The 26,026-nt window shown below is 53.3% G+C and overlaps 8 protein-coding genes across 8 annotated transcripts; 4 read left to right on the forward strand and 4 right to left on the reverse strand.

Moving 5' to 3' along the window:
* Window positions 1–1,026: 1,026 nt before the first annotated feature.
* SCP_0801950 (hypothetical protein) lies at window positions 1,027–1,236 on the reverse strand (the record flags this gene model as incomplete). The annotated part of the gene is made up of 1 exon (XM_027760785.1): window positions 1,027–1,236. One exon carries the CDS (start codon window positions 1,234–1,236, stop codon window positions 1,027–1,029), a length of 210 nt encoding a protein of 69 aa, XP_027616586.1.
* A 516-nt stretch (window positions 1,237–1,752) lies between these two features.
* SCP_0801960 (hypothetical protein) lies at window positions 1,753–2,533 on the reverse strand (the record flags this gene model as incomplete). The annotated part of the gene is made up of 3 exons (XM_027760786.1): window positions 1,753–1,853; window positions 1,911–2,456; window positions 2,515–2,533. The coding sequence occupies 3 exons, from the start codon at window positions 2,531–2,533 to the stop codon at window positions 1,753–1,755; spliced, it is 666 nt and encodes a 221-aa protein (XP_027616587.1).
* A 959-nt stretch (window positions 2,534–3,492) lies between these two features.
* SCP_0801970 (hypothetical protein) lies at window positions 3,493–4,669 on the forward strand (the record flags this gene model as incomplete). The annotated part of the gene is made up of 5 exons (XM_027760787.1): window positions 3,493–3,518; window positions 3,569–3,576; window positions 3,628–3,710; window positions 3,793–4,407; window positions 4,463–4,669. The coding sequence occupies 5 exons, from the start codon at window positions 3,493–3,495 to the stop codon at window positions 4,667–4,669; spliced, it is 939 nt and encodes a 312-aa protein (XP_027616588.1).
* Window positions 4,670–5,131: 462 nt separating this feature from the next.
* Window positions 5,132–6,937, reverse strand: SCP_0801980 (hypothetical protein; the record flags this gene model as incomplete). Its single annotated transcript, XM_027760788.1, has 5 exons — window positions 5,132–5,654; window positions 5,713–6,199; window positions 6,258–6,481; window positions 6,540–6,698; window positions 6,759–6,937. The coding sequence occupies 5 exons, from the start codon at window positions 6,935–6,937 to the stop codon at window positions 5,132–5,134; spliced, it is 1,572 nt and encodes a 523-aa protein (XP_027616589.1).
* A 1,220-nt stretch (window positions 6,938–8,157) lies between these two features.
* On the forward strand, window positions 8,158–10,118 carry SCP_0801990 (hypothetical protein; the record flags this gene model as incomplete). Its single annotated transcript, XM_027760789.1, has 2 exons — window positions 8,158–8,208; window positions 9,438–10,118. The coding sequence occupies 2 exons, from the start codon at window positions 8,158–8,160 to the stop codon at window positions 10,116–10,118; spliced, it is 732 nt and encodes a 243-aa protein (XP_027616590.1).
* Window positions 10,119–11,093: 975 nt separating this feature from the next.
* SCP_0802000 (Protein pyrABCN) lies at window positions 11,094–18,368 on the forward strand (the record flags this gene model as incomplete). Its single annotated transcript, XM_027760790.1, has 10 exons — window positions 11,094–11,310; window positions 11,360–13,239; window positions 13,293–13,481; window positions 13,535–13,867; window positions 13,924–14,102; window positions 14,157–15,687; window positions 15,740–17,650; window positions 17,713–18,115; window positions 18,202–18,272; window positions 18,333–18,368. 10 exons carry the CDS (start codon window positions 11,094–11,096, stop codon window positions 18,366–18,368), a joined length of 6,750 nt encoding a protein of 2,249 aa, XP_027616591.1.
* Window positions 18,369–19,864: 1,496 nt separating this feature from the next.
* SCP_0802010 (hypothetical protein) lies at window positions 19,865–21,428 on the forward strand (the record flags this gene model as incomplete). The annotated part of the gene is made up of 4 exons (XM_027760791.1): window positions 19,865–20,569; window positions 20,622–20,703; window positions 20,999–21,096; window positions 21,144–21,428. The coding sequence occupies 4 exons, from the start codon at window positions 19,865–19,867 to the stop codon at window positions 21,426–21,428; spliced, it is 1,170 nt and encodes a 389-aa protein (XP_027616592.1).
* Window positions 21,429–22,578: 1,150 nt separating this feature from the next.
* SCP_0802020 (hypothetical protein) lies at window positions 22,579–24,242 on the reverse strand (the record flags this gene model as incomplete). Its single annotated transcript, XM_027760792.1, has 5 exons — window positions 22,579–23,562; window positions 23,623–23,685; window positions 23,742–23,864; window positions 23,919–24,011; window positions 24,072–24,242. The coding sequence occupies 5 exons, from the start codon at window positions 24,240–24,242 to the stop codon at window positions 22,579–22,581; spliced, it is 1,434 nt and encodes a 477-aa protein (XP_027616593.1).
* Window positions 24,243–26,026: the final 1,784 nt, after the last annotated feature.

Raw genomic sequence — 26,026 nt, forward strand, 5'->3', positions numbered from 1 at the left:
CGACAGTGCTGGGCGAGTTGTCGCCCGCTCTCGAGATTACTTCGCCGGCTCAATGCCTACATTCACGAGGACACCTATGACATGCTTTCTCGCGTGATCAAGCAGACGCTACCAGCCGCCTCTTCGTGTGTCGCCCATCACAATCATGTCCAGGTATGAGTTTCAGTCAGGAATATCCATCCACTGAGCTGGGCCCCGGCAGCTCAACGCGCGTTTCACAAGAGCTGCTAGTACATCGCCGCAGGCAGACTGGCAATTTGAAGCAATCTTCATGCTTAAAACGGGTATCCATGCACGCACCACGACGACGGTGGAAGGGGGCTCGAGAGACAAGTTCTTAAAACCATTTCTTCATCGACTTCAGGCATGGCTTGCAAAATTCATGGTTACTTTCGGACGGCGAGGCCGCACCCATGAAGTTTCCACTGTGGTTCATGGATGAGCGCCCAAAATACCGACTGAAGCAAGCGTGGTCAGGTCAGTACCCGCACCCACAGCCTTGACGTACGCCGATGACCGTCTCGACCCTTAAGCTTCTGCCAGCTGGAGCCGCTAGACCTGCCCGAGCACGAAGAGAACCTGGGCTCGTTCTCCGGGTGGTGAAGATCGTTGAGCCCGTCGAATGTCTGCTCCCATGTTATGATGGCTTGATGAGCAAGCCGACAGAAGGTGAGCTCTTCTGCAGGGATGGGGTGCCGAAACCATTTGTTCCACTAAATGACAACTACAAGGAAGCAACGCACCGCTTGATATGGGCTCGCTGGGAGCTCGAGACTGCCGGACGCGGTGAGGTCACTGCTTCTGCCTAAGCACATACACAGTTTTCCCATATTGAATATATGCATGTCCATAGCTGCAATCGGCATCCACATGGATTGGCCAGAGGGTATCCCAGGACATCATCCAGTGAGAAGAGTAGTATTTCGACGTGCATGGTAAGCCGAAAGTCAGAGTATCTTCCAACGCTGTACACGCGAGGCCACACATGGGCGCCCATTAAACGTGTTTCCGGGCTACATGTGGGGATCAGGATAGGAAGAATGAGAACATTCCATCATCATAGGGAAACGGACCGCCCCTTTCCAACTTGTCCCACTCCCGCTTATTTTTGCCCCAGGTATCAACCACCTGCGGGTAGTCTTCGATGGATACCCACCCGTCACCTCCGCTGTGAAGGTCCAAGTCAAGGGCATCAATGGATGCTTCGTATCTCTTGTACGCCTCGAACTCTTGCATCGCGAAGGTCTATGAGAGCTTGTCGAAGGGGTACCAAGCTGTCGCTCCACGATCGTATGCCTGATAGGGCAGCAGGGCGAGCTGTGCACCGAACGGCATCGCTAGTGCCATGTGACAACTTGCGTCTTCCTCTACAATTTTGTGCTCGTATGCCTTATGTCTCATGGCTAGCTTCAAGTGCATGCGATAGACCTCCTGCTCTTTCGGACTAAGGCTCGAAAAGTGTTCCGGGAGCTTTGGGGGAACTCGACCCTTCGGAATATCGATCAAACTGCCATCATAGGTGAAGGCACGAGGAAACGAAGCTTGCATGCAGTACGGTGCTGTGACGCTGTGTTGCCAATCGATGAGGCCTCAAATCGCTCCTGGACCCTCCAAGGCAATGAGCAGATTCGAATGACTAATGTCGGGATGCCACAGGGTTGGGACACCAAGGAAGAGAGGGGGTATAATGTGTGGGATGGCACAGGCATACATGTCCAAGAGCTTGTAATGGGCTTCCACACTGTGGAAGGGTCAGCGATGTGTCCGTGCAGAGACGCCCTGAGAAGCATAGCGATGAAGCCACTCGCGTTCCAGATTTGTGGCCGCAAGAAGAAATGAGGACATATCAGGCCCTACCGGAGATGTTCCCTTAGAAACTCGCACAGGACAATGAGTTTGAAATGACCCACAAGGGCCATGGTCAGTAGCCATATCCGCCCGTTCTGCCCGCCACCACTGACGATCGGCGATCAGGCCAATGCGATACTTTTCGCCCGCAGCTTTAAGCTTCTCCAGGAGCTCAGGATCATTATCTGGAAGGCTGTCCGGGAGAAATAGAGGTCGATCTCGCAGCTCGCCATCCACATCGTCCTTGAAGTAAAGGCTGCCAAATTGGGAGAAGGGTGCGCTCTCGAAGCTGCGCTCTATGTCGAACACGCCATATATCAGGGGAAAGACTTCGGCGCCTTTCGCAAGCTTCGTCCATCGATAACGGGATTCCACACCCGATATTTTCTCCATGATAATGTACTCAGCACCTACAGGATTCTCATACGCGCGAGCACTCCATGCATAAACGCGAGGAGCGGGGATTCCGAGTACATCTCTTACGAATTCCATCGTGGCCACCTCGCTAGCTGTGGTAAGGAAGGGCGGTCCAGCTAGAGGACAAGGGATACGTGCGATAACTTCTCGTCCATTATCGAAACCGAGCGTAAAAATCTTGTTATACGAGCCTGCATATCATGTCACAATAGAAACTTCCGAGATTGAAATCTACACGCCTTCGTCTACCTTTTTGAAATGGGTACATCGCTGAGCTCCGACTGCAGTACAAGCGAGTCGCTGTTAGCATCGACGTCAAATTTGACGAAACGCGACGCATTTTCTAGAGCAATGCTCAATTAGGAGACGATGCAGAGGCACGACAGTACTCACGTTCTTTTTCGTTGTACAACCACCGCCCGCTGGTATATCGAAAGAAGTCCGCTTGCTGAGCAGCCGTGAAACTGACAGTGGTGTTGGTGGAAGAGTTGAGTAATTTTTGTCCGACTTTGAGAAGGCTCTGCATTGTGAGTCGGATAAAAGAAAATAAGCAGGGTGCTACACTCTTATATAGCTTCGTCAAAATTGCTCTCCAGGAGGAAAAATTAGACTTCATGTGTGACGGCCAGCTTAGCGAAAGCTCGAACGCACGTTGATTAGGTAATTCCCGACTACATGGCAAAGAGAGCTGTCACGTCGACTGCAAATCGCGCATACAATGCTCGGCCTGTCACAACACACATATACGTAAGAGATAGTCATATGGAAGCAAGGGAGATGTCGTTCGCTCTGAGTCCACTAGCAAGTATTCGAAATTTCCAACAAGGCTTTCGATCGCGACGGATTGGACCGAGACTGGCTTTGTTTGTCCTTGTGGCGCCTCCTTACGCATAGAGCTTCCGGCGCCGAGTCCAACCCCCAGCTTAAGGGATCCTCACCTCGTCCTGAGTTATCACCGCCTTCCTATCAATTCAACCATAGTTCGCGACCGAACAACTCACTCATTCTATACTCTGGTATACCTCGTCCCACGGTCCCCAGTGATCACTCGAACGGATAAGGACTTGAACGGGGGACGTGTGTGTTATCAGCAATACTCGACCTTGTGAGTGAGATGCAATATACATTTTTTCAGCGCACTATCACTACTTGGTCGACCGCAGCGGACCAGATTGCCTTCAGCAAAATTCTTGGTTACTTTACTGTAACTTGTGTGCGAGCTCGTGTATGAGGTTATCATGTTCTGTGAAACGGTAGTGGTGTCATTCTCATTTCCGATCGAGCCTTCTGATCTCAATTTCAGTATAAGCCGTGAGCTCATTATCATCATTCAGAATTACAAACATGTTCAAGCAGATACAGCCAATATTCCCCGTCGAGATCCTAGAATTTATCATCCAGGAAGTCCCGTTGGAGGAGTGCTCACCGATTTTGCTCACGAATCGGTCTCTGGGTTTTATCGCGCTGCGGGTGCTATATCGCACTATCCCGGAATTGTCCCCCTGCCGTACGATAAAATGTCTGAAGACGCTCGCAACGAATCAAGAGAATGCTGCGCTCGTGCGCAAGTTGTCGATTGACTGGACACACCACCGCGTTCTCGGAAACCTCTTCCGACTCCTACGACACGCTCTCGAGCAACTGACATCGTTGCATACACTCTCCGTGGAGCTCTCCCCGGACGACAACCACTTCAACCTCGCGTGGATCTTTCCTGAGCGCACGTTCTCGTTACGCACACTCTCGACGTCCGTGCGCTGTGATGCGCCTCTCGCGCGTTTCCTCGAAACACAGCCGCGCATCTCTGAACTCTCCCTCCGCGGCTTCCAGACGTCGCAGCCCTTCAATCTCAATCCGTCCGCATTACCCATGCTCACCTCCTTCCGCGTCGTACACGCGGGGACTCCTGTGCTCTCTGTAGTACTCAAAGACCGCCCAATCGAGGGTGTCTCGTTGTCGCTTTTCCCGGACGATGGCTTCTTACCGCTTGACACGCTCCGCCTCCCGAGTCGTCCCATCAAGCGACTCACAATCATGTCCCTCGACAGTACTCCTCCGAACGTCCTCATCCCTGAGGTGTCCGTTCGCCTACCCAGACTTGAGGCCCTGCACGTGGTCGTGCTCATGGCGCAGTATGACTACGTGAGTTGCCCTTCCTCGTTGATGCATCCTATTGCTGACGCCTATGCGGGATTAGCCAATGTTGCAGAACTCGGGGCCGCTGCTGTCCCACTTCTCTGAGCTGAGGTACCTGACGTTCATGTCGGCCGTCACAGCCACGCTCGATGACGAACAGGAGATCGCAAAGCTATGGCACAAGGCGTGCCCGACGCTGAAGACGATCATACTCCCTCGGGGGAAAGTCTGGTTTGAGCGCGAGGGCAAGTGGACTTGTTGTGGGTAGTCGGAACTTCGATTGAAGTCGGAACGGAGCTTAGGCCTGCCTTCGGGAGCATCAGAAAGCTGGGACGCGTCGATGACTATTCAATTTATTTTGTTTTTCTGTTTTGGTTTTCTGTGCTATCAGTTATCGGCATCATCTTCCGAATTGTATCGTATCAGACTGGGAAGTCAATATTGACCTTGTTGACACTGTATTTCGGTAATAATTGTAAATCAGAGCACTTTGGACAGGGTGCGGCAGAGAGAATCAACACATGGACGGTCGCGTCGCAACTGGAAGGTAAAGCTTGCGACCACTCAACCTGATACTAAACCGGGGTTTTGACCGCAACTGGTACTAGTACATGATTCTGCGAACGTTAATACATGACTCTGAGCTGGATTTCGAGATTACTGACAGCGGAAACGTTAACGTTACACCGTTTTAACTAGATAATTTCCGCACCTCACGCCGCCGATCCACTCACTCGTAGAACCCACCGAAATCGTAACCCTTCTGCTCCTGGCCCTCCCTCATCCAGCCAAGCGCATCTGCTGTAAGGCCCGCAACGCGCACAAACAGCGTCCCATCCAACTCCTCCGCCCCCTCCAGCGGCGCATCGCCCCGCGCGAGCGCGGCAAAGTGTCCCTTGGGTGTAGTGCCATAGAGCGCAGCAAAGTGAGCGAGAGCGCGCTGCAGCTTGCATAGGTGGTCATCCGGATACATGAGCGTCGTCTGCAGGATGGGCAGCCACGGGTTCGGGGACATGTCCTCGCGAACCAGTGTGCCAGGCGTAGGATCTGAGTGTGTGCCGGGTTCGGTAGGGTGAGCTGTGGGCAAATCAGGGGAGGAGAAAAAGGCGCTGAGGGGAGGCGCAGGGCGTCCGAGCGAGACCCACACAGCGAGGCAATTGATGAAATATGTACGGAGGAGGATGGAATTTGATGTCGGAGAGAGGTAGGCAGTGAGCGAATGCAGGAAGATCGCGGAGGTCACCGAGTGCAGACTGGGAGGCAGCGGAGGCAGTGTGAGCATATGCTAGAAGAATGATCAGACACACGTACAGAAAGAAGTCGGGCTTGAACTTCCCGTTAGCGGAGGTTTTACGTCCGCCCCAGCCGCAGACACCGTACACTATCGTATTCATCCAGATGATCTCTTCAATTTTGCTTGCGACTTCCTCGGTGCTTGTCCCATCAACGCTCCACGCCTCAGCGTGAGCAACAAGCGCTTCCCCGCGCAGCCGGACCACGCGTTGGAACGGAGTCTCTGAGTTGTCAGTCACCGGCAGTCCAATCGCAGTTGACGAGAACGCAGGATCGCGCAGGATGCGCGAAAGAATAGTGAGCGCATGAACGCCATCCTTTACTTGCGTATGCTGGACTCCGAGGGCGCGCTGCGCCGACTCCAGTACGAGCGATGGCATAAGCTCCGTCAAACGATCGACGGCAGCGTTGACGACGTCAAAGGAGACTGAAGATGCGCGTTGGAATAACGAAGGCGAGACAAGAGTTGGTGAACCCGGGGCATGGACCGCTGCCTGGGCAAGACCTGCAACCAAGAAGAATGAAGATCTGTTGCTGCAGGGGAGACACGCTATTTCACTCACCCTCTGCGACCATGCCGAGCAGGCCAAACTCTGCACCGTATCCAGTGTGAATGAGGGGGTGCAACACGCCGGAAAGGAAGCGGTTCAACATGTTCATAGGGGGCTTTCCGGACATAGGCGCCTCGATGTTAACCTTCGGGGAGAATATATACTCTTCGATAGTTGCCGCGGCTCCTTTCTCCGATAGAACTGAGGAGAAAAAGTCAACGTAGCCAGAGTAGAAGCTGTATATCACACAGTTCAGGCTTATACGGAACTACAAGGTTCGCAGAAACAACCTACTTCTCGTCACCAAGGTGCAGGTGGAAATTCTTCGCGGCGATCGGTTCTGGACTCTTCCTGGCAGGACGCATATACGAAACATGGTTTTGATATGCGGCATCCAATAGGGCGGGACTAGCGCCTAAGTAGTAAAGGGCGAGCAGGTGATGAGATGTATGACTTGTGCAGAAATGATACCGTCAGAAAGATGGTCAATTGAGAGATGCAGACGCTGCAGACTTATGGTAGTGCAAATTATTAAAGAAAATATGCCATTTCGTGTGGTTTTCTTTTAGGAGGTTTCGCAATGCGAGAGTCGACTCCTCAGACATTCCCGGCCAACGCCCAGGGGACAACGGGGAAGGGGGAGGAGAAGGAGCCGGAAACTGCGCATCTAAGTTTGCCTTGGTGCTCATCATCCTTGTAATACTTCGCGTTTGCCGTGAAGGTAGCAGTGACGGTCTTGGGCGCAGAACTGGCATTGGAAAGCTGGATACTTATGTCTCGCTGAGCATGACGTCACCGTGTCTGCTGATGTGAGTTCACGTTCCAAGCGTTGACCCTGATTTCTTCTGCAGGGTCAGCAGGTTTTGTAAAGCTGTGTTCGGCTGATTCATGCATGTCTAACTCCTGAGAGACTTCTGCGGGGCAATCAAAATATATCATTTGCGCCAAACAATATTTCAATGCATACCGGAATGTTCTAATGCAAAATGGTGCCCACAATGCTCCAGAAGGAATGGAGAAGTGCTAGCCTATCAGGTGAGCTTGAAACGTCCTTCAAGTTCGAGTCCTCAGGCCTCAGCCCCGATATCTATCACCTTGGCGCTTCTATCGCGTGTTCGAAACTCTGTTGTTGTTGGGACGTTTATTCACATACTCTGGATTTTGCAAAGTCCAAGTTATCTGCCAAGCATGCGGTTACTTGTTTATCACAGTCGAAGTCAATGTTCCAAAGCGTCAAATATTGCTGAAATTTCGTGGAGGTTTTGCGATGCAACCTCTGATCGAGATCTAGGACAGACAACCATTGCCACGTGCACCCTTGTGGACAAATGGCTGGCCGCTCTCAAACGGGCGAACGTTTCAGATTTAACGAAGACCGCACGATGCTAGTACTATCGTGAATTCGACAAGGTAAGTGGCATATGCATCCCTCGACAGTAAAGCTTCAGCTGATAGAGTTGGTCCTGCCGTCCCAGGAATGACTGTCTTCCGTTGTGCTGAAGACTCAGTGGAACCGAGCATACTACCGTCCGAGATTTGCCCTAGTTCTGTACAGGTTCGTCAAGATGGACTTGGACTCGCACCTTCTCTCCCATGACTGTCCAATGCTATTTTCGAAGGTTAGCTTCAGCCTTGTTCGGCACAGTGCTCCGATTTGCTAGAGGTGTACGTATGCTGCTATGTTATAGTTATCTTATGATGCGGTTTGTCGCAATACAGATGAAAATAACAGAATATCTCCGTGCACATCGGCCGCAGACAACCCACAAGGCGAAGCGGAAGCCTTCTTGGGAGGCCTTCTTGGTGATGGATCGTCGAACTCCTCGCGGTGGGTTTAGCAAAGTAGAGCTAAAGTTGAATTGCCAGGAATACGGAGAGCAACACAGCCGATATCCTCTCACGGATGCAACCCATGACGTGGGAGTTCATGCAGACACTGACAAATATCAACGAGAGCACGATTGTAAGTGAGACCTTGTGAGCTGCCGACTGTCAATATGCTATGTGGATTGGCGACGCGTCTCCTGCCGTAGCTGGACGTTCTTGATAGTGATTACTCAGTTGTTGTATCTTGCAGTGCGTTCGTTTCTCAGCTCGCCGGATTTTCTCCAGCTGACTGTTCTCGCTGTACAGGTCTCTGATCAGTGCCAATCAACATTGCGCTCACATTTTCATCCTTTGAGATTCGTAAAGAATGAATCCTGACCATGCGTAGTTACGCGCTCTGATGTGCGATACTCTTCATAAGTTTGTTGGATTTCGTTACACTGACTGGTTACCTCTTTCTAGTCTTATGCCACCATTTTTTAAGATCACTTATTGATGTCCGAATTGTAGCTCCTCGTACTCGTATGTCTGCTTTAAATCAAAACCCCAAATTTCAATTCGTTGACGTCAGAAGTCCGGATGCCGTCTTCAGGGCTGTCATTCTTACGCGCTGTAGGTTCTATTCAATTGGATATGGCTAATGACAAGTTTTGCATCAACCTGGCATTCACACTGTTGTTTCGGACGTTCTCGGTCTGCTCTGAAGACTGGTCGCAATCGCCAAGATGCGATTTTGTTGGGCTTGACCGCGTGGCAATGCTTTCTTAGCGGAGCATGAGTGTTACCAGAGCTGCCCTGCACTTTTTTCGCGCCATGTCTGCTATCATCCAATGGCAGAAGTTTTTCAACGCGTACTGACCCGTAACTGATTGTTACTGTAATACAGGTGGGGTGTGGCTCTGCGAGGTGCTTCTCTGTCGTTCCACGACATTTGCAAGCCGTGCCGATGCGTGTCGATCGGCGCTATTTATGCAGTTGTGATGCCCGTCGGATCAGGAGGGCTGATCCATCACTACATACCGGATCGACTTGACGTTTCGGCAGCTTTGGTGAGTAATCGCATTTCCTATTGGATTAGATGACAATTGAACTGGTTGCCATGATGTGGACAACGACACGAGGACGCGGACGTGAACTTGGAACGCAAAGGTGGGGCGCATTCTTGGACAGTGGTACCTTCAAATGCTCCATTGCATCGCCATTGTATCGTGGAGCTGAGTTCGCAGGAAAGTGGTTTCCTCAGTTCTTTTGTGTCTTTGTCTACCTGTCATCGTCTGCTGCTGTTTTGTCGTGAAATTTCAAGGTCATTGGCGGCGAAACCAGCGTGGCCACATGTCCAAGCAGGTTCCGCTAATGTCCGGCCAGGTGCACACTACGTCTGCATGCGGGTCGTACCATACTACAAACACAAGGCTTGGCCTCACTGAGCACTCGCCAATAATTTCTCTGATCCCACAGTTCCCTCCATTGCATCCGACAAATCTTCTGCAGGACAGCCAACCAATGGCCTCTTATACATCTGAACTAACTGTGCATGCTCCTACACCTGCTCCCAGTCCTGCGTTGATGATTGGGAAGCGTCGTCGTTGCACCGCAGAGGAGACGCATCTTGTCCAGGCCACTGCACCTCCCGCAAAGAAACAGCGGAAGTACACCAGGAAAGCACATGTGACAAAGAAGCGCAAAGGAAAGGGAAAGGATGAAGAAATTTCCGATGATGTTCGTTTTCCAGATGGAGGAAGTCCAAGTTGCGAACGCTGTGGAAGACAACACGGGCGCATCAAGTCTTGGTGCGACCCCGTCAATGCTTCAGGTTCCTTCCCTGGCGCTGCGTGTGAGTGTATGATGGAGGGCATGCTCAAACCGTTGGAGCCGATGAACCTTCATAACCGTCCGTCCGTCCCTCGAGATACTCCGCTAGCTGCGCCCATTTTTGCGCCCGCGCCAAATGATGTATCAACGTCGAAGAAGGGTCCGAAGCGCACTTCGACAGTAGCACCTTTTGGTGAGGACGCTTCACGTCCCACGAAGAGAGCTCGGAAGTGAACAAGCAAGACCGTTGCAACGGGGAAGGCAAGGATGAGCGGGAGTAGCAGTGCAAGCATGAACGAAGTGTAGCGCTGAGCCACACACCTTGACCACACTGGGCACTTTTACTTCTTGCGGATCCTATACCTACTAACAACCCTCGGCGTCATGGTGGCCATTGTGTTGGACATATCACCCAGGTCCGGAAGAGACTGACGATCCTGCCGCCTGCCAGGAACCCAGTTGTCATATATATTCCCGCTTACATTGCCAAAGGACATTTTCCTCCGGCCATGAGCCTGTAATCGACAATTGCAAGGGACCACATTGATTTGGACGACGGACGACAACTGAAGATGATATTGTACCGTCCAGGACCGATCCAATTTCTAGCACACCCTCCAGCAGCTCTCTATCTGTCGAGTCCCGTCGTATACCGCCCAATCGACAGAAGACGAGAAAGTGATCTGTTTGACGGTACGACTCAGGAGAACATCCAGAGCGAAAACGAAGTGACCGCCGTACATTCCATCGGTGCCATATAAGTATCTTCTCCATGTTGATCGCTGTTCTTCAGCGTCCAGCTTATTCTCTGACCTGTTTTGACTCGTATTTTATCTAGATATCTGTTCATTCTATGTAGAATGTTACTGTACCTTCTGTTTTGTTCAAGTTGCTAGTCTCGGATACCTCCGAGGAAAGCTGCGAGCGTTATCGCCTGACCGCTGGAAAATTCCCCAAGTCATCAACGTCATACCAACTCGTGTCCTGTCTCCCATGAATACTGAGGCAAAAATTCTGGATCTCTGGAAAGCTTTCATGCAACGTTTTCAGACGGGCGCTTAGATTGCCATCGTTAATCATGTGACCTCAAACAAATTTAAGGCGGGCTGGATTTTTTTCTTTTCTCCTCTTCCTCTTCACTCGAATCATCTCTGGTGCGAGTGAAGAGGAAGACGACGTTATTCCTCACCGAATCTACCAATTTGGATCATGTCTCTGACCAGTCCAACCAAAATCGACGTCTCTCGACCCGTCCTCGCTCACTTCACCAGCAACCATCCCAATGGTTTTCTTGCACCCCCAATTGCCACGTCCGACTCCACAAGTCTAGAAGCCGTGCTTGAACTCGCAGACGGTGCCGCATATCGAGGCATTAGCTTTGGGGCTGAGGGTAAGAGTGTAGCGGGAGAATGTGTTTTTCAAACCGGTCAGTGGAGCGTCTCTGCAACTAGTGCTTTCGACTCAGGATCTCTTAGGTATGGTCGGATATACCGAGTCCCTCACGGATCCTTCGTATGAAGGTCAAATCCTGATCTTGACCTACCCACTCATTGGAAATTACGGTGTTCCTGCGCGTCCAACATCGGCTTCCGTCGAAGCCATTCCACCTGACTTCGAGTCTTCGCGCATTCACGTCGCGGCCGTGGTTGTTAGTTCGTACTCTGAAGAGTTCAGTCACTTTCTGGCGCATACTTCTTTGGGTGTATGGCTCAAGGAAAGCGGGATTCCTGCACTTTACGGCATAGACACGCGTGCACTCACGAAGAAAATTCGCGAGAAGGGTTCTATACTTGGTAAAGTTTTGGCCCGACAAAAAGACTCACCTGTTGATAGGCGGTTATCGTTAATGAGCCCAGCGTCTCTACCGGCTTCACGTACACCCTCTCCAGGAGGGAACGGTATCTGGCGTGAGGATTACATTGATGTGCCATTCCGCGATCCAAATCAAGATAACCTCGTGGCTCTCGTTTCTGTCTCCTCCCCTCACATCTACAAGCCGACGGTAAAGGCGCGGATGCACCCCTCCGGCAAACGACCACTTCGCGTCCTTGCCGTCGATGTTGGCATGAAGTTCAACCAGATCCGCTGTTTCACGCACCGTGGAATCGAGTTGAAGGTGGTTCCATGGGATTATGACTATTTGGCGTCAGCGGAGGAGCCTTTCGATGGGCTCTTTATTTCCAATGGTCCTGGTGATCCTACCATGGTCAAGCCTACCATAGCTCGTTTGGCAAGGGCTATGCAGGGCGAGGATCGTCCGATTTTCGGTATCTGCCTCGGACATCAGCTTTTAGCTCTGGCTGCTGGTGCTTCGACCTCAAAAATGAAGTATGGTAATCGCGGGCATAATATTCCGTGCACGGATACCCTCAGTGGCCGGTGTTACATCACAAGCCAGAATCACGGTTTCCAGGTAGACACGGCGACACTGCCTGAAGGCTGGCACGAACTATTCCAGAACGCTAATGACGGAAGCAACGAAGGAATCTACTGTACCGATAAACCATTTTTCTCTGTGCAGTTCCACCCAGAGTCGACTCCGGGGCCGCGCGACACCGAATTTCTCTTCGATGTGTTCATCCAGAATATTGTCGACTGCTCTACGATGGGAAAAGTTGTTCCAATTTCTATGCCAGGTGGAATGAAGGAGGACAATGAGAAAGCTGCTCCACGCGTGAATGTGCAAAAAGTGCTCGTTCTTGGTTCTGGTGGCCTCTCTATTGGCCAGGCAGGCGAGTTTGACTATTCCGGCTCACAGGCAATCAAAGCGCTCAAGCAGGAGAGTATTTATACCATCCTCGTCAATCCCAACATTGCGACTATCGCGACGTCGAAGGGTCTAGCTGACAAGGTGTACTTCTTACCGGTCACCCCTGAATTCGTGCGAAAGATCATCAAATACGAGAAGCCCGACGGTATCTACGTTACGTTCGGGGGGCAGACTGCTTTGAACGTCGGAATCAAACTCAAGGACGAGTTCGAGGGGCTTGGATGCAAGGTCCTCGGAACCCCGATCGACACCATCGTTACTACTGAAGACAGGCAGCTCTTCGCAAGTGCAATGACCGAGATTGGTGAACGATGTGCAGACTCCAAGACTGCGACGACTTTGGATGAAGCAGTCGCTGCGGCCAACACAATTGGCTTTCCGGTCATCGTCCGCGCTGCATACGCTCTAGGTGGTCTCGGCTCTGGCTTCGCTAAAGATGGGAAACAGCTAAAGGCGCTATGCAGCAAGGCATTCGCCACTAGTCCGCAGGTCCTAGTGGAGAAGAGCATGAAGGGCTGGAAGGAAATCGAATACGAGGTTGTCAGAGACTGCCGCGATAATTGCATCACAGTTTGCAACATGGAGGTACGTGCGTTCCACGTCTTCCTATGTTCGCAGCTCTCAAAGACATGCCGTAGAACTTCGATCCACTTGGCATCCATACTGGTGATTCGATCGTCGTTGCTCCTTCGCAAACGCTTTCAGATGCCGACTACAACATGCTCCGTACGACAGCGATTAATGTGATTCGACATCTCGGGGTTGTGGGCGAGTGCAACATCCAGTACGCATTGAACCCCATCTCCAGGGAATACTGCATTATCGAGGTGAGTCGCTCACAGTATCACCTTCAGCAATATTAAATTTGACTCCATTTCAGGTCAATGCTCGTTTATCCCGGTCCTCTGCGCTTGCGTCGAAAGCGACAGGCTATCCTCTCGCCTTCATCGCGGCCAAGCTCGGTCTCGGAATCCCGCTGAATGAAATCCGCAACTCGGTGACGAAGGTCACCAGTGCATGCTTCGAGCCCAGCTTGGACTATGTCGTTGTTAAAATACCGCGGTGGGACTTGAAGAAGTTCAGCCGTGTCAGCAGACTGCTCAGCAGTAGCATGAAGAGCGTAGGGGAAGTTATGAGTATAGGTCGCACGTTTGAGGAGACCTTTCAGAAGGCTATCCGCGCAATTGACGATCAATTCTCTGGGTTTGCAAAGGTTTGCTTCTGTATGCATCTCCCCAGCGGAGATGTTTCTAAGATCCCTGTGTCCAGAATGATTTCGTGGAGGACATCGACGAGGAACTCTTGAATCCAACCGACAAACGCATTTTCGCCATCGCGACTGCTTTCTACCGGGGATACAGTGTGGATAAGATCTGGCAGATGACGAACATCGACAAGTGGTTTTTGACGAAGCTGCAGTCAATTCACCATATGGAGGTGTACCTATCGTGAGGTCATGCAAGATATCGTGTAGTTTTTCCACTCAATGTTTTGAATTTTAGGTCGTATAACATCTCGAGCCTCGGGAAGGATCTGCTCAGACAAGCAAAGCAGCTTGGATTCTCCGACCGTCAACTTGCTGCATGCATAGGATCGACCGAGCTCGCTGTACGCCGACTACGTCAGGAGCATGGCATTGCCCCTTTCGTGAAGCAGATCGATACGGTTGCAGCCGAATTCCCCGCGTTCACGAATTATCTGTACACCACGTACAACGCTGTCGAGCACGATATCACATTCGAGGATCGGGGCGTCATGGTGCTTGGGTCTGGTGTGTACCGCATCGGATCCTCTGTGGAGTTCGATTGGTGCGCTGTCCGCGCCATCAGAACGCTACGTGACAATGGTCTGCCGACCGTCATGGTGAATTACAACCCCGAGACCGTTAGCACAGACTACGACGAGGCCGACAGGTTGTACTTCGAGAACATCAGCTTGGAGACCATCTTGGATATCTACGACACAGAGAGCTCTCGCGGTGTCATCATCTCCATGGGTGGACAGACGCCAAATAATATCGCTCTTCCGCTGTACCGTCAGAACGTCAAGATCTACGGAACGTCTCCGGAGATGATTGATACTGCGGAGAACAGGTTCAAGTTTTCTCGCCTGTTAGATGAGATAGGCGTGGACCAACCTTTGTGGAAGGAATTGTCGAACTTCGACGATGCCCACACCTTCTGTAAGAAGGTTGGCTATCCTGTACTCGTCCGACCTTCGTATGTTCTCTCGGGTGCAGCGATGAATGTGGTCTTCAGCCAGGACGATCTATCAAGCTACCTGTCTCAAGCTACTGCCGTCTCTCGTGAGCACCCCGTCGTCATCACAAAGTACATTGAAGGCGCAAAGGAGATCGAGATGGACGCTGTCGCAAAGGACGGCAAGATGATAATGCATTATATCTCCGAGCATGTCGAGAATGCGGGCGTGCACTCTGGGGATGCTACTCTGATCCATCCGCCACAGGACTTGGACCCGGAGACTGTTCGTCAAATCGAAGAGGCAACTGCGAAGATTGGCAACGCTCTCAATGTCACCGGTCCGTTCAACATCCAGTTTATAGCTAAAAACAACGAGATCAAGGTGATTGAGTGCAATCTCCGTGCCGCTCGTTCGTTCCCCTTCGTCTCTAAAGTCACTGGCGTGGATGCCATCGAGATGGCGACAAAGGTGATGTTGGGTCTGCCTGTTGAACCATATCCCCACATTCCATTGCCTGCGGATTACGTCGGTGTCAAGGTACCGCAGTTCAGCTTCAGTCGGCTCTCTGGAGCCGATCCGGTGCTTGGAGTGGAGATGGCATCAACAGGAGAGGTCGCGTGCTTCGGAAGGGACAAGTACGAGGCATATCTCAAGGCTTTGATTTCCACTGGTATCGTCCTTCCCAAGAAGAATATCTTGTTCTCTATCGGTGGCTTCAAGGAAAAGCTGGAGTTGCTCCCGTCAGTACAGAAATTGCGCGCTGCTGGATACAGTATCTTCGCCACCTCAGGTACGGCAGATTTCCTGACTGAGCATAACGTTCCTTGCAAGGTGATTACAGCCCTTAAATTCACCTTTCCTTCACTGATTATATCACTCTCAGTATCTGGAGACCCTCGGGGAGGATAGTGAGCAGAAGTCTGAGTATTCTCTTACTCAGCATCTCGCGAACAACCTCATTGATATGTATATCAACCTTCCATCGAAGAACCACTATCGCCGACCTGCCAGCTACGCCAGCAAGGGCTACCGCACTCGCCGTATGGCGGTTGACTTCGCTGTGCCGTTGATCACTAACGTCAAGGTGGCGAAATTGTTTTTTGAAGCCCTCGTTCGCAAGATGCCTCTGGAAGTCTCCCCTGTGGATTTCAGGACCTCGCACGAGACGCACACGTTTCCTGGCCTCGTTAACATCGCTGCGTTTGTTCCCGGACTCATGCAACTCAATAATAACGAGATTGCCGGTGCTACCAAGGCGTCTCTTGGTGGCGGCTTTGCCACAGTTCTCGTACTACCTGCCGGAGAGAAGGACAAGATAACTGATCACACTTCGCTTGAACGAGTCCGCAAGGCCATCGCTGGATCGTCGTACTGCAACTATGCTTTGAACGTCACCGCGACAGCTACCAATACGAAGTCCCTCGATGACGAGATCGAGGCAGATGTGAAGTTCCTGTACATTCCATTCCACTACAACGACGCAGATAGCCAGGTCTCCGTGGTCGCTGCACATTTCGCTTCGTGGCCCGCCGACAAGCCTATCGTGACCGACGCTAAGGGCTCCGACCTTGCCCCTATGCTCCTCCTCGCAGGGCTACACGATCGCAGCCTCCACATCATGAACGTCCAGAGCAAGGACGACATGCTTCTCATCTCCCTCAGCAAGGCGAAGCAGCTTAAGGTCACGTGCGACGTTTCCGTCTACACTCTGTTCTTCACACGCGAACAATTCCCCGGCGTCACTTGTCTGCCTACCATTGAGGACCAGAATATGCTATGGCAGAACCTAGATGCGATCGATACGTTCTCTATTGGTACGGTCCCCTACCAGCTTGCCCGGGAGCTCGACAAGGAGGGCACCGTATGGTCCGGCATCGAGGAGGCCCTCCCCCTGCTGCTGACCGCTGTCGCCGCAGGCCGGCTCACGATGGATGACATCCGCCAGCGTCTGCACGACAACCCCATCCGGATCTTTGGTCTCCCCGACCAATCCCATGCGGGCGTTGAGATCGTCGTCGGGCGCAAGTCTCTGTTCAGCAACAGAGGCAAGGTGTGGTCCCCGCTCGACGGGACGATGGTGAACGGCGGGGTGCACAGGGTCCTTGTGCATGGACAGACCGCTTTCCTGGATGGCGAGGTGACCACTGGGCCGGTCGGACGAGACATTTCCAGCGCGACGATTACTCACGCGCCTGCGGAGAGGTCGATGTCTATCTCCGGTCCAAGGCCCGAGTTCGGCGTGGCGATGCCCTTGGCTTCTAAGGCAGCAGATGCTGCAGCGCAGACGCAGCCTGTGCCAGCGACGACGACGGCAGCACCATTTTCCACCGCTGTCGCGCCCTTGCAGGGGCCGGCTGCCATGCTCTCGCACCTGCTCCCGCACCCCGCGTTCCACCGGCGGCACATCCTGTCGGTGAAGCAGTTCACGCACAAGGACGTGCACGACCTGTTCTCCCTCGCGCACGAGATGCAGCTGCAGGTCGAGCGCAATGGCACGCTAGACGTGCTGAAGGGCAAGGTGCTATGCACGCTCTTCTATGAGCCGTCGACGCGCACGACGTCCTCGTTCGACACCGCGATGAAGCGATGCGGCGGGGAGGTCGTGAACGTGAACGTGGACATGTCGTCCGTGCTCAAGGGCGAGACGCTCCCAGACACGATCAGAACGCTCGGCTGCTATGCGGACGCGATCGTCATCCGGCACCCCGAGATCGGCAGCTCGCAGCTGGCGGCCAAGTTCTCGCCCGTGCCGATCCTGAACGCCGGAGACGGAGTTGGGGAGCACCCCTCGCAGGTATGGCATCGCGCTTTACGATGCAAGGGAAGCGTGCTAATTCTGTCCCGTTGGTCTTGCAGGCGCTGTTGGACGTGTACACGATCCGGTCGGAGCTGGGAACGGTCAATGGGCGCACGATCACGCTGCTCGGGGACCTCAAGAACGGGCGGACCGTGCACAGCCTGGTGACGCTGCTCTGCCTGTACTCGGTGCGGCTGAATTTCGTGTCACCACCGTCGCTCGCGATGCCGACGAGCGTCGTCTCTGCCGCGCGGCGCGCGGGCGTGCACGTGCGGATCTGCGAGTCGCTGGAGGATGTGCTCGGAGAGACGGACGTGCTGTACGTGACGCGGCTGCAGAAAGAGCGCTTCAAGTACGAAGGGGCTTGGCAGTCGGTCAAGGACGCGTACCGGATCGACCACGCGCTGCTCTCGCGCGCGAAGGAGGAGATGATTGTCATGCACCCGCTGCCGCGAGTCAATGGTGCGTACCGCACGTTCTCGCCGTCGCGAAGGTTTTAATATGCTGACTGGCTGACTGATTGATGTGGTTGCCCGGTGGGCGCGCAGAGATTGACCCGGATGTGGACTTTGACTCGAGGCGGGCGGTATATTTCCGACAGATGCGCTATGGGCTCTTCGTACGTTATCTCTATGTATATTTTCGCGCGCGACGCTGGCTGACCGTGGTGGGTGCGCAGATCCGGATGGCGCTGCTAGCCAGCGTGATGGGCTGAAACCGCTCAGCTCGCCGAAAAAGTACATATGTTCGCCATGGACTTCCGGACTCTTTAATTGAAAGGGATCGCGCCGCTCAGCGGTGTCACGTGTAGGACTTGAAGTACTCAAAAACGACTCTAGAATCAATTGTAACATACCCGCACAAGTTTGTGTGTCCGGTGACACGTCTGTTGTAGAGAAGCCCAAAAGTTGCAACATGGACGATCTGTTGACATTTCCTCGTTTAGAATGCGTAGTACGAACTCCGTGACAGGGTTCGTGTTTGTTGTGGGCCGACGAAGGGAGAGGTGTTCTATCTTGATACCACTTTGGTTCCATCTAATGGAAGCCCTGTCTTCACGGCATGGCGCAGACATATATACAGTACAACTATCTCATAATGCATAGGCCCAGGGAGATACAAAATCTTTACAGCCAAATACTCAGGCAAAAAACCCTCATAATGCATAGCAAAATCTGGGCATTGACACTATGCGGTATGAGATCATAGTGTACTGTATATAATGCTGTAAGTGCTCAAAATCACCACCCACCCACCGCTGGCCCACAGCTACGGCACTAAAAAATTACAGAGCTCCACCAACTCATTGTGGTTTGTCACCAGTGCAGCTTCCGCGCGAGCCCCCCGCCAAGCAGCCGGACAAGATTTAGCTGGGCGTTTGGACGAATGAACTGTCGCGTATACGCACGGAAGTTAAGGCAATGGAAGGTGCCGATGGGCACGGCGGTTGCGGATACGCAGCAGCTATTGATTTGAACGAGAGCCTACCACATACCACCGGACGCTCGCCGCTCGGGGAATGTGCGCATCCATCGTATTGTCATATGTCTGCAAGTTTTCCGGGTCCTTGATGTGGTCGTTTGGCACCCTATGAATACAAAAGAATATGTCTGCAGCACGTCAATCAGCTGAGAAGGAACTTGCCGAGAGTATGCCGTCATATGTGCGTGAGATCGAAAGCGACGTCGGACAAGCTTGGAAAGATCAACTACGAGCCTACGACGCTGCCGACGTTCATGCTAGCTTCATGCTAGTCCTGACCCTGAAATGCGATGTTTTCGGAGTGCAGGAAGGCCTATATGTTTTGCGTGAGTGTTCCAGTTAGCCAATTTCCAGATCCAGGAACGTAGACCTTTTGTGCATGATCATAGATATCTGAATGATCTCCTCGTCCGCGATCAAATCTATTCAGGAACGACGACACGGACGCACGGCAGAGTGGCCAGGGGACTGACCGTGCCAGCGAGAGGAATGGAAAGCGCTCTCTGTTCGCGCGCCTTTTCCTTTCGCGACTGTGATGTCCAATGCGCGACACGACGATGACAGACGCTTTCTCGAAGAACATATATTCGCGTGGGATGTCTTCTCATTCACGATCTCCCGATTTTCCCTTGGCGGCCTCGCGTGGATACTCTTGGCCACGCTGCTGCCTTTCACCAACACCGCGACGACCCCAGCTCGCCGCACATGTCTCTCTCCTCCTCCCCCGCCATGTCCCCCGTCGACGAGCAGCAGCTGCAGCCGCCCAGCGCGAGTCCAGAGCCCGAAGCGGCAGCGGTGCTAGCAGAGCCCAATTCCGACTCTACGGTGGTCGTGATAGTCGAGCCAGAAGCACCTCAACGCCTCAGCAGCCTCAGCAGCATCCCGGACGCTGACAAGCCTCTCCCGCGGCCAAACAGGTCCCCACCGCCCGCCGCAGGGCCCTCGCGCATCTCGCTGCCGCCCGCGGACAACGTGCCCGGCCCGTCGCGGCGGAACACCGGCTCGTACGACAAGTCGCCCGCGGGGAGCATCTCCGGGCCCGCCTCTCCGCAGCCCATCCCGGTACCCTTCTCCCGCCCGGCGGACGCGCTCCTGCGCGACCGTGGAGACCGGCGCGCGCTCAGCAGCCTTGGACACGGCGCCATCTCGGATGACAGGTACCAGCCCGCGCGTGCGGTCAGCTACGACCCCCGCATGGCCCGCCACGCGGCCAGGCGGGGTGTACAGTCGGAGGTGTTTGAGCGGGCTGCCGCGGGGGAACGGCCGCGCACGGCGCCGTACGGGACGGTGGGCGAAGAATACGTCGGCACCAATGTGGATTGGATGATCCCGAACGCCCCGCCGGATGCGCGCGTGCCGCCAAACGGCAACATGCCGATGCCGAATGCGAGCGGGTACGCATCGGTGGACGTGAAGGAGGTGTCGAGCAGCATAGTGTGTGATTATTCTGACAGACCCCGGACTGCGCTCATTAACTCTCCAGCAGACACGGGAGAAAACGGTGTACGAGCGACTGCAGCCTACACTGGAGCACGCGAACACGGAGCTGGCGGCGTATACTCTGAAAGGTGATACTCATCGCGAGAAGCCCGATTTGGTGCTACCGTTTCCTTTCTTGGGTTACTGAGTGCTGTGATCGGCGGCGCTGACAGCTACTAGACCAACGGCGCTCTTTTCGGTTTCTTCCGCCAGCTGAGAGCAGTCGCTGGTCTTCCGCGCCACGCCGTGGCTTGGGGACCAGATGGGCAATCGTGTAAAGCTGACGTCCGCGTACTGTGAGGATGTCAGGCAATTTTCGGGCCTGATGTTTCATTCCGTTCCCTTGTGCTTAACGTTGAGCGTCGGATCTAATTTGTTGCTCAGCGAGGTTGACTGGATATTCCCTGAACGCTTGCATTGGACTACAAGTTCTACTTGGCGCGGTGACCACTGGCGTCGCCGCAGCCACCACCGGTAAATCCGTACGTCACGCGCTGGTTCATGCTCGTGAAAGCTGATCTTCTTCCAGGCCTCCATTGGGGTGGCTGTCCTCGGGGGGCTTTCCACTCTCGCGGCATCGTACCTTGCGCGCACACGCGGGTCCGGCGAGCCCGAGGCGTCGACCGCACGCTGCAAAGATCTGGAAAACTTCATCCGCGAGTGTGAGGCGTTCACGCTCGACAAGGGCCATGTCGTCGGCACTGAATACGACTATGTGATCGAGAAATTCCGCCAGCGGTTCGAGGAGATCATGGGCAACGTCTCAAATAGCCCAATCGACGGGCAGAAGGAGAAGGGCAACTCTTCGGTGTGATGCGCCCTCGTCTTGTTCATTTTGTGTTTACTCTTTCGGTGTTAGGGCTTCGGATGGGACTCGTTCGTTACTTATTAGCTATTCTGCGGCTGTAATTGTTCTTTATTTCCTAGGTGTTGTCTCTGTCGGTACGTACACACGTCGTTTGTGACACTGTATTTTTGTCTCGGGTTGGAGATTCTGATGTCTGTTTGAGATTCCGAGGACGTGCTGGCGTTGAAACGCAAATTCGAACAGTGTCGGGACGTAGGGCCTGTGTTCACCCTTTTTTTGCCGATTGACGATTCCGGTGAAGAAGTGAATGCACTGAGGGGCTTATGCTCGAACCATCGTGCGAGACATAATATTCCCTCGACAACTCTGCAAGTGAAGCCAAAGTCTTGCATTAAATATTTTGCATTGGTATCAAGAGGATGCAGAAGATCGGCGATGCTGACAGCAAGTGACACTCTCCCTCACGGGGTATACCCGTTAGCGAAAGGATCACTTGCTGTCAGCATCGCCGAAGAATGACAATTCGGAGTGAGTTCCTACATTATACGCAGCGCCATCGCCATTCTAACTACCAAGTACAACGTCCAAATCGCCTGATCTGACACCTGTCCCCCCCTGACACCATGACCGATACCGCCCCCAGGACAGGATCGGCGAAGATCGTCCCGTGTTGGACGATCCAGCGGGATCGACGTTCGTCCCCTTCCCAAATTGGGATCGCAAGAGGATAGTAGACTCCAGTTCGTTGCCATTTCCGCAGCCGCTTTACGGTCACAAATTGACGGGTGGGCTACGCGCGGAGTGCTCGCAAAAGATTCGATGTGACGAGTGTTCTGCGATGGAGAGTCAGAAAAGCTTGGCATACAACCGCTGAGTGCCGCTTACCACGTATCAGGTTTCGGCTCTCGTACAACGAATACACCACTCCAGAATCATGCACGGCAGAGTGCAACCATCTGCACATCCCGTGTGACGCGCCCCACTGGGGAATGCAACCATCTGCACATCGGTACGACGCGCCTCACTGGAGGAGGGTGCCACAGCAGAGGCGTGACAGCGTCTTATGCGACTTGCGGACGCCAGCAGGCACTAAGCAGTGCGTAGCTCCCGGCTCGCTAACGCTCGCATTCGCCGGAGTCTCGTCGGACGTGCCTTTTCATCTCGCAGCTGTACCAGCCTTCCTGGCGCGCGGTTTCTTCGCGGGCGGCAGTGCGGTGGCGTCGTCGGTCTCTGTCGCAGTCGACGTGCGCTTGCGGCTCTTGCGGGTCCCCGGTGCAAGGTTAAGAAGAGGCGCTAGGGCCGACAAGAGCACAGGAGGCTGGATAGGTGGAGCAGTAGCCAGCATTGACGGGCCCGCGCTGAAACTTGACGCGCCCATTACCTGGTCCGCGGCCCACGCAGCTTCGAGTTCCTCCAATTGGAAAGGAACGATGTCGGCGGTGACTACACCCTGGCCCTTCCCCTTCCGCTTCCCTGCCGCCTTCTTGGTAGCCTTCCGCGGTTTCTTTGGTGCCGGTGCAGGGACCTCGACGGAGTCCGTCTCCTCCTCCGCACACCGACGACGTTTGCCTGTGGTCGGTGTCGGTACGGGAGCAGGGGATGGCCCACACGCAGGGACTGTCGCGAGGGAAGGCGTGTACAACCATCGTGCAGTGGCAAGAGGAGCCACCTGTTGGCTGTCCCGGGGAAGATTTGTCGGCTGCGATGGAAGGGGAGGCGCAACCGGAGGGCCCATCGGCGAAGGTGCACTGAGTCCAGCTGATGTGTTCGTCGCACCGTACGACCCATATGCAGACGCAGCATGGACTTGGCTGGGCATTGAGGGTACCTGGCGGTGCATGTGGCCACCCTGGCATGGTTGAACGAAGTGCCGAGTGGGATGATTCATCGGCATTGGCTGCTGGGCAGATGCTGGGGAAGGGGTCAATGACGGATATCCTGCAAAGCTGGCATGGGGATAGGCCACTCGACCGTTCTCCAGTGAGTTGCTCTGCGAAGCCTTCAAAGACGCCGACCGGATGTCCGTGGAACTGGCAGTAGATTGCGCTTGCTTCCCGCCCTGCGCATTGCGTGGCGCACGTCGAAACGCCGCGGTACTCAGCGGAGGAAAGCGTTCTGTGTTCGGGGTGGCAGACATCGTCTGCGGAAAAAGATCATCAGGGTTGGGCCACAGTTGTTCGACAAACGACTATCCACATACCCGCATTTCAAACGAAATGTCGGAGCTGCTCCGACACTTATTGAACCAGAGTATGAATTCACCCTGCATATCAAACAGTAAACGGCCGGTAGAATAACCCCGCGTGAAGCACAACATACCGATTCAAAGACCTGGAGAACTTTGGCAGTCGGTTCATAGACCCGCGGGGTCTTCGGCATTCTGCACACGGTCAAAAGACATGCCCGAGGTACCCCAAACCGTTGTGTGACACAATCTCTCCACTACATGAAACATAGTGAGTCATGGCCACACTGGAAGCAAACGGCATTACGAACATATTTCGCTCTAAAGATTGCATTCTCCAAACCGGTATCGCTGCCCACAGGGTCGGAAGGAAGGTGGCTAAACGGCATCGCGACGATGAGGTGCTGCATAACATGGAGAGAATCAGAACATGTGCGGCACAAGAAAAGGCACCAGGTTCGTACAGTGACGCCAGCGAGGACCCTCGATGTGGAGTCGCCCACAATTGGTGAAAGCAAACGAGGATCGTTTGGTTCGTATTCCAACAAGGTGATGTGGGCCACTATGTTATAATTGATAGGCATCGAGCGTGTCATGTCCATATCGGAGTGTTGCATGTTGAGTGGCAATGGCATGGGAGTAAACGGGGTGCTGTTTGTCGATGGACACAATGCAGGTGGTGGTTGAAGTTGAAGCTGTGGCAAGAGTGGTTCTGTTGCTTTAAAGCGCGTCAAGTCACGCGCGTAACGCTATGACCCATGCGTCACTTCAAAGCGCACTGTACGTCCCTGTTTGTTCTCGTTCTCTGACCATGATTATGCCACCTTGAAGAGTTTTTTTCCTTGCTGACTTTCGTGCCCTCGATTATGAGGTTGTCGAAGTCCGGGCAAACCTTGTTCAACGTCCCCGCCACACTTGCGTCGCGACATGTTTATTACGCGTTAAAGCGCGACGGAAGGTGATATTTGGTTGCAGAAGATGAGTCTCGAGGCCCTAGATGCCTTAAGAATGATCAGTCTTCTTATTCTAATCGGATTGGAAGGTCAGTGATTCACCGAATCGTCGCCCTCCTTTAGCGCCTGCTAGTCACGCTGAGTTCCACAGGAAAAGCTCGAAAGTCGCACCCAAGACATAAGGTGAGATTAGCCGCCTTTTCAGTTTATGGAAACGACCTTCGGCATGCGAATGGATCGATGTCTCGTGATGGAACGTGAACGCTGAATCGCATAGTTCCCCGAAGTGCGGATGTCGCTCTGCAGGATGCTGAATAGTTTGACTAATCCTTGATCCGCATGGCATGGGAATTTCGAGGGTCAGAAAAAAGAGATCAGGTGGAAGGAATATGGTGTCGAGGATCCAGCATTCCAAGCTGGGTTACCGCATTGAGGCGGTTGCAGCGTGCTGCTATCTGTTCAACCGCGACTTCGATCTTCAGTGATGCGAGTTATGAGGACGTGCAAGCGTTCGTGGAGGACGTTAGCGCGGGAAGAGGATAGATGGCAGATAGCGTTAGCTATCATACTCGCACAGTATGGGGTTCATTCGCAATCAATAGCTTACCGTGAAATGACGAAGCTGTGCATCACACAAACAGATGAGATTGAATGAGCTGTCCATGCCAAATTGAACTGGATTTTGTCCACTACTCTTGCGTGATACGCCCTTCAAGGAGGAATCGGTCACTACGCAAGGTCAGGCGTGACATCTGCTGCGATAAAGCCAGAAGGTATGTACGCGATGGATTGTCTAATTTCCTCCAAAGACACTGCTGACACTCACCAGCATGCAATGCTGTGTCCAAATATTCCGGTAAAAGTAGGAACGATGTGGTGCTGATCTACGTACGCCTCCTGTGGAAATCTGAGGTGCAAGCACTATTCACGTCATACAAGAGTTTCTGCCGCATGGGTTGTGGTAACCATCGTCCAACAATCTCTGGCGGAAGGTGTTCCATCCAATATTGAGAACACTTCGAAGTTATCGCGGTCGACCGTCCGGGATCATGGATCTTTCTTGTTTTCCTGGTTTAGAAAAGTGTGTCAAAAAATTTACTTCCATGGGTCATGTGATGAACGCGTCGCGTCCAAGGACTGACTCGTACTGAGATCTGAGACTCGGACATGCTGCCGCGACATACTGAGCTCACCGCAAAATGCTCGAGGAGAAGTGAATATAATTGGCCTTTGTGTTCAATCTACAGTAAACACATCAATAACATCTCCACAGTGGTAGTTGTACGGTACGCACAAATGCAGTAAATGACACAACTACAAATCGTTCAGGTCAGATCGCGAGGAGAGAGATGGCGGAGGTTTCCTCAACAGAAACTAGAGGAAACTACGATGCGAAATCGCAACTTCGAGCCTAGCGGTACTCATTTGTTTTCCAACGTTCACGCACGTAGCTGAACGCGTGTCGA

This window comes from Sparassis crispa (assembly GCF_003851025.1).
Source record: "Sparassis crispa DNA, contig_000007F, whole genome shotgun sequence".
In the NCBI taxonomy this organism is placed as follows: Eukaryota; Fungi; Basidiomycota; class Agaricomycetes; order Polyporales; family Sparassidaceae; genus Sparassis; species Sparassis crispa.